Source organism: Phyllobates terribilis, unplaced genomic scaffold, assembly GCF_046119375.1.
Source record: "Phyllobates terribilis strain yellow unplaced genomic scaffold, ASM4611937v1 Scaffold_2905__1_contigs__length_100259, whole genome shotgun sequence".
Taxonomy (NCBI): domain Eukaryota; kingdom Metazoa; phylum Chordata; class Amphibia; order Anura; family Dendrobatidae; genus Phyllobates; species Phyllobates terribilis.
The window spans coordinates 93,731-100,260 of NW_027365659.1; the positions used below are offsets into that span (position 1 = coordinate 93,731).

General features: G+C 63.6%; 1 protein-coding gene across 1 annotated transcript in view; it reads left to right on the top strand.

Moving 5' to 3' along the window:
• The window catches only part of GIGYF1 (GRB10 interacting GYF protein 1), a gene marked incomplete at its 5' end in the record, with an annotated part of 98,397 nt that extends 91,947 nt beyond the window's left edge, over window positions 1-6,450 (top strand). Inside the window, 10 exons of the mRNA XM_073669203.1 lie at window positions 1,205-1,300; window positions 1,647-1,747; window positions 1,831-1,913; window positions 1,983-2,111; window positions 2,187-2,357; window positions 2,437-2,600; window positions 3,856-4,004; window positions 5,393-5,547; window positions 5,658-5,787; window positions 6,004-6,450. Coding sequence (XP_073525304.1) covers window positions 1,205-1,300; window positions 1,647-1,747; window positions 1,831-1,913; window positions 1,983-2,111; window positions 2,187-2,357; window positions 2,437-2,600; window positions 3,856-4,004; window positions 5,393-5,547; window positions 5,658-5,787; window positions 6,004-6,056 — 1,231 coding nt within the window. The remainder of the gene's footprint in view (window positions 1-1,204; window positions 1,301-1,646; window positions 1,748-1,830; window positions 1,914-1,982; window positions 2,112-2,186; window positions 2,358-2,436; window positions 2,601-3,855; window positions 4,005-5,392; window positions 5,548-5,657; window positions 5,788-6,003) is intronic.
• Between the last annotated feature and the right edge of the window lie 80 nt (window positions 6,451-6,530).

Genomic DNA, 6,530 nt, shown 5'->3' on the forward strand with positions numbered 1-6,530 from the left:
CATCGTCTGAGCACCTTCACCCCCTGCAGCGTAGGCTCGTCCCGCTCATCGTCTGAGCTCCTTCACCCCCTGCAGCGTTGGCTCATCCCACTGATCGTCTGAGCGCCTTCACCCCCTGCAGCGTAGGCTCATCCCGCTGATCGTCTGAGCGCCTTCACCCCCTGCAGCGTAGGCTCGTCCCGCTGATCGTCTGAGCGCCTTCACTCCCTGCAGCGTAGGCTCGTCCCGCTCATCGTCTGAGCACCTTCACCCCCTGCAGCGTAGGCTCGTCCCGCTCATCGTCTGAGCTCCTTCACCCCCTGCAGCGTAGGCTCATCCCACTGATCGTCTGAGCGCCTTCACCCCCTGCAGCGTAGGCTCATCCCGCTGATCGTCTGAGCGCCTTCACCCCCTGCAGCCTAGGCTCGTCCCGCTCATCGTCTGAGCGCCTTCACCCCATGTAGCGTAGGCTCGTCCCGCTGATCGTCTGAGCGCCTTCACTCCCTGCAGCGTAGGCTCGTCCCGCTGATCGTCTGAGCGCCTTCACTCCCTGCAGCGTAGGCTCGTCCCGCTCATCGTCTGAGCTCCTTCACCCCCTGCAGCGTAGGCTCGTCCCGCTCATCGTCTGAGCACCTTCACTCTCTGCAGCGTAGGCTCGTCTCTGTACTCCTTCACCCCCTGCAGCGTAGGCTCGTCCCGCTCATTGTCTGAGCGCCTTCACCCCCTGCAGCGTAGGCTCGTCCCGCTCATCGTCTGAGCGCCTTCACCCCCTGCAGCGTAGGCTCGTCCCGCTCATCGTCTGAGCGCCTTCACCCCCTGCAGCGTAGGCTCGTCCCGCTCATCGTCTGAGCTCCTTCACCCCCTGCAGCGTAGGCTCGTCCCGCTCATCGTCTGAGCTCCTTCACCCCCTGCAGCGTAGGCTCGTCCCGCTCATCGTCTGAGCTCCTTCACCCCCTGCAGCGTAGGCTCGCCCCGCTCATCGTCTGAGCTCCTTCACCCCCTGCAGCGTAGGCTCGTCCCGCTCATCGTCTGAGCTCCTTCACCCCCTGCAGCGTAGGCTCGTCTCTGTACTCCTTTACTCCCTGCAGCGTAGGCTCGTCCCGCTCATCGTCTGAGCGCCTTCACCCCCTGCAGCGTAGGCTCGTCCCACTCATCGTCTGAGCGCCTTCACCCCCTGCAGCGTATGCTCGTCCCGCAGATCTGTAATGCTCTGTGTCGCCTGCAGGCAGCAGTACTCTCAGCAGAAAACCAGTGATCTAACCGCTCAGCAACAGCAGCAGTTGACACTGTTTCTCCAGCAACTGAACCCCTCAAAATCCAGGTAGTGTCGTCCTTCCACCCGTCAGGCCTGTTACTACTCCCGCTACAGACACTAGTCAGTGACTGACGCCTTCTGTTATGTATACGGACTGAGCTGGGCGCTGACGGGTTGGATAAATGTTCTGCATGCGGGGTTAATAATCTGCATGCATCCCGTAGAGCATGATGGGGGTAGTTGCTGCTTGTAAAGCCCCCCACAGTAGTGTCAGGCTGAGCGCAGCCCCTGGCTCCCCCAGGGCGGACAGGAGGACCTCCCTTGCTTGAGCCCTACCTCCTCCTTACTCTGTCCTCTCTCTGGTTGATGTGTCCGGACTTCTGTCTGTTAACTCTTCTGTGCCATCCTGCAGGGGGTCCGACTCTGCCCTCCTCCCCTCTATGAACCGATCTCTCTCTGTGCCAGACACTGGATCCTTATGGGATCTGAATACCTCAAACACACCGACAGCAGGTAAGTGGCGAGGCTCCGGCTTGAGGTCTGCCCGGGGGGCACAGACCCCGCCATCCGGCCATTAACCCTCTGTCCTCCGCCAGGTGGGGACTCCGCGCTGTGGGACCTGCCAGTGACTGCCGTATCTCAGGGGCCAATATTGGAGCAGCTGCAACTGCAACAGAAGGTATCGACGTCTGCACATGGACACGGTGGGCATGGGGGGCTGCGCGGTACTTATAACGGGGGCTCTCAGTTGCAGGAGCGCAGAGAAGCAGAACTCAGGGCCAAGAGAGAGGAGGAAGAGAGGAAGAGGAGGGAGGAGAAACGACGCCAGGAGGAGCAGAAGCGCCGGGACGAGGAGGAGATGTACAGGAGGAAGCAGGTGAGTGGTCCTCGTTCTCTCCCCGGACCCTGCAGCTTCCTTACACAGAGGTCCTGATCCCTCTGCTTTCTCCAGTGTCGTCAACAGCAAGAACTGCTTCTGAAGCTGATCCAGCAGAGCGGGCAGTCGTCGTCCTCATCGCCGATGTGGTCCACTCACGGGAAAGGGGTCTCTCTCAAAGCCATGCTGGAAATGCAGGAGCGCGAGGGGCAGATGCTGAAGCAGAGAGCGCAGTCGTCAAGAACGGTGGGTTGCTGGTGGATGTGGCTGTCGGATCACCGGGCTCGTGTGGCTACATTGGCATTGACTTTGTCCTCCTCCACAGCATGGAGGTCTTGGGATGTCTGGTGCCCCCATCATTCCCTCACAGTGGGGGTCTGACTCAGGATCTCTGTGGGGCGGGCTGGAGAAGAGCCCCTGGGAGGAAAGTGTCAAAACTGGGGCGAGTAGCAGAGGCCTAAGGAACAGCAGAAGTAGCCCATCACTGACGTGAGTACTGTCCACTTCCCGTGCCGCTATACCCTCGTAACCCTGCGTCACTCCACCCGCCCCCGGTAACCCTGCGTCACTCCTCCCGCCCCCGGTAACCCTGCGTCACTCCTCCCGCCCCCGGTAACCCTGCGTCACTCCACCCGCCCCCGGTAACCCTGCGTCACTCCACCCGCCCCCGGTAACCCTGCGTCACTCCACCCACCCCCGGTAACCCTGCGTCACTCCTCTCATCCCCACCCTCGGTAACCCTGCGTCACTCCTCTCATCCCCACCCCCGGTAACCCTGCGTCACTCCTCTCATCCCCACCCCCGGTAACCCTGCGTCACTCCTCTCATCCCCACCCCCGGTAACCCTGCGTCACTCCTCTCATCCCCACCCCCGGTAATCCTGCGTCACTCCTCTCATCCCCACCCCCGGTAACCCTGCGTCACTCCTCTCATCCCCACCCCCGGTAACCCTGCGTCACTCCTCTCATCCCCACCCCCGGTAACCCTGCGTCACTCCTCTCATCCCCACCCCCGGTAACCCTGCGTCACTCCTCTCATCCCCACCCCCGGTAACCCTGCGTCACTCCTCTCATCCCCACCCCCGGTAACCCTGCGTCACTCCTCTCATCCCCACCCCCGGTCACCCTGCGTCACTCCTCTCATCCCCACCCCCGGTAACCCTGCGTCACTCCTCTCATCCCCACCCCCGGTAACCCTGCGTCACTCCTCTCATCCCCACCCCCGGTAACCCTGCGTCACTCCTCTCATCCCCACCCCCGGTAACCCTGCGTCACTCTTCTCATCCCCACCCCCGGTAACCCTGCGTCACTCCTCTCATCCCCACCTCCGGTAACCCTGCGTCACTCCTCTCATCCCCACTCCCGGTAACCCTGCGTCACTCCTCTCATCCCCACCCCCGGTAACCCTGCGTCACTCCTCTCATCCCCACCCCCGGTAACCCTGCGTCACTCCTCTCATCCCCACCCCCGGTAACCCTGCGTCACTCCTCTCATCCCCACCCCCGGTAACCCTGCGTCACTCCTCTCATCCCCACCCCCGGTAACCCTGCGTCACTCCTCTCATCCCCACCCCCGGTAACCCTGCGTCACTCCTCTCATCCCCACCCCCGGTAACCCTGCGTCACTCCTCTCATCCCCACCCCCGGTAACCCTGCGTCACTCCTCTCATCCCCACCCCCGGTAACCCTGCGTCACTCCTCTCATCCCCACCCCCGGTAACCCTGCGTCACTCCTCTCACCCCCAGTGACTCTTATGCTGTTTCCGCCCGGCGCAAGAAAACAGATGACGAGGAGAAGCTCCTGAAACTACTGCAGGGAATTAAGCCTTCAGATGGATTCACTCAGTGGTGCGAGCAAATGTTACACATCCTGAACACATCCAACAACCTGGACGGTGAGATACTGCGCCGTGCTCTGTGATCGCTACTCTGCCGCTCCTCTGTGGCCGCCCCTCTGTGGCCGCCCCTCTGTGGCCGCCCCTCTGTGGCCGCCCCTCCGCGGCCGCCCCTCCGCGGCCGCCCCTCCGCGGCCGCCCCTCCGCGGCCGCCCCTCCGCGGCCGCCCCTCCGCGGCCGCCCCTCCGCGGCCGCCCCTCCGCGGCCGCCCCTCCGCGGCCGCCCCTCCGCGGCCGCCCCTCCGCGGCCGCCCCTCCGCGGCCGCCCCTCCGCGGCCGCCCCTCCGCGGCCGCCCCTCCGCGGCCGCCCCTCCGCGGCCGCCCCTCCGCGGCCGCCCCTCCGCGGCCGCCCCTCCGCGGCCGCCCCTCCGCGGCCGCCCCTCCGCGGCCGCCCCTCTGCGGCCGCCCCTCTGCGGCCGCCCCTCTGCGAACCTGCCGCCCCTCTGCGGCCGCTCCTCTGCGGCCGCTCCTCTGCGGCCGCTCCTCTGCGGCCGCTCCTCTGTGGCCGCTCCTCTGTGGCAGCTCCTCGGCCGCCCTCTGCGGCCGCCCTCTGCGGCCGCCCCTCTGCGGCCGCTCCTCTGCGGCCGCTCCTCTGCGGCCGCTCCTCTGCGGCAGCTCCTCTGCGGCAGCTCCTCTGCGGCCGCTCCTCGGCCGCCCTCTGCGGCCGCCCTCTGTGGCAGCTCCTCTGTGGCCGCTCCTCTGCCGCCCTCTGTGGCCGCCCTCTGTGGCCGCCCCTCTGCCGCCGCTCCTCTGCCGCCCCTCTGCCGCCGCTCCTCTGCCGCCCCTCTGTGGCCGCTCCTCTGTGGCCGCCCTCTGTGGCCGCCCTCTGTGGCCGCCCTCTGTGGCCGCCCTCTGTGGCCGCCCTCTGTGGCCGCCCTCTGTGGCCGCCCTCTGTGGCCGCCCCTCTGCCGCTGCTCCTCTGCCGCCGCTCCTCTGCCGCCGCTCCTCTGCCGCCGCTCCTCTGCCGCCGCCCCTCTGTCCGCCCCTCTGTCCGCCCCTCTGTCCGCCCCTCTGTCCGCCCCTCTGTCCGCCCCTCTGTCCGCTCCTCTGCCGCCGCTCTTCTGCCGCCGCTCTTCTGCCGCCGCTCCTCTGCCGCCCCTCTGTGGCCGCTCCTCTGTGGCCGCCCTCTGTGGCCGCCCTCTGTGGCCGCCCCTCTGCCGCTGCTCCTCTGCCGCTGCTCCTCTGCCGCCGCTCCTCTGCCGCCGCCCCTCTGTCCGCCCCTCTGTCCGCCCCTCTGTCCGCCCCTCTGTCCGCCCCTCTGTCCGCCCCTCTGTCCGCCCCTCTGTCCGCTCCTCTGCCGCCTCCCTCTGCCGCCGCTCTTCTGCCGCCGCTCTTCTGCCGCTGCTCCTCTGCCGCCGCCCTCCTCCTAACACTGTCCTCTCTCCACAGTCCCCACATTAGTGGCCTTCCTGAAGGAGCTCGAGTCTCCGTACGACGTCCATGATTACATCCGCTCCTGTCTTGGGGAAACACTTGAAGCCAAAGAATTCGCTAAACAGTTCTTAGAACGACGAGCAAAGTACAAAGCCAGCCAACGTCAGCAGGTGCGTCCTCCAGTCACACCCAAAGCTGCGTGCACGGTATGGAGACTGTGTAAAGTGAGGAGTAGCCGTGCCACGCCATGATGCCTCCCGCTCGCTCTCTCCCCCTGCAGGAAGCCGCCTGGTTAGCGCCCTCCATGTTTCCACCACCCCAGAATTCCAAGCCGAGCAGCGGATACGACGTCCAGAGCAGCAAGATGAAGAGGCGCATCCACATGTTACACTCAGACCCCAGCATCCTGGGTAGGTGGTCCCGTGCCCCCGGCGCTGTCAGCGGCCCTTTAATATGTGACCCCCTGCCCTGTCAGCGGCCCCATAGCAGACCCCCTGCCCGCCATAATGGCCCATGCCCGTAGTGTGCAATTCGTCCTTCAGGCTAGGGGGCGCTGGAGAAGTTGTTCGGGGCCAGTTGCTAAGGTCCAGCCGTTGCTATAGTGACGATTGTTGTCTTTCCCCCAGGTTACTCCCTACACGGCTCCCCTAACGAGATGGAAGCCATCGACGACTACTGAGGCGCTCGTCTTCCTCTGACGCCATCTTTACCTAAGCTGCCGACTTCTTCTCTTGTTTTCGGCAGTTGTTCTGCACTGCAAACTTTACCCTTCCCTCCGCACGAGGGGGGCAGAGACTTAGAAAAGGAGGGGGTGGGTGTAATCCCACCCAGAGCCAGGGAGGAGGGGGAGAACGTGTGTTCCCTCCCCCACTCCCCTAAACATAATGCACTCATTTTAAAGCACCTTAAAAAAATGCACTTTACAGAAACTGATCAAAAATCTAATTTTCTTTTTTTTTTTTTTTCTAATATTTTTTTAAATAAATAAGAAGAAAATTAAAAAAACAAAAAAAAAAAACACCCGAAAGGAGGGTAAACTGGATTTATTGACCTTTGACTGTTTGTTAGAAATGTACCTTTTTGGATTTTTGACTTTTTCTTTAATTTCTTACGTTGTTTTCTTTTAATGTGACAGTTTCTGATTTTGGTGTTT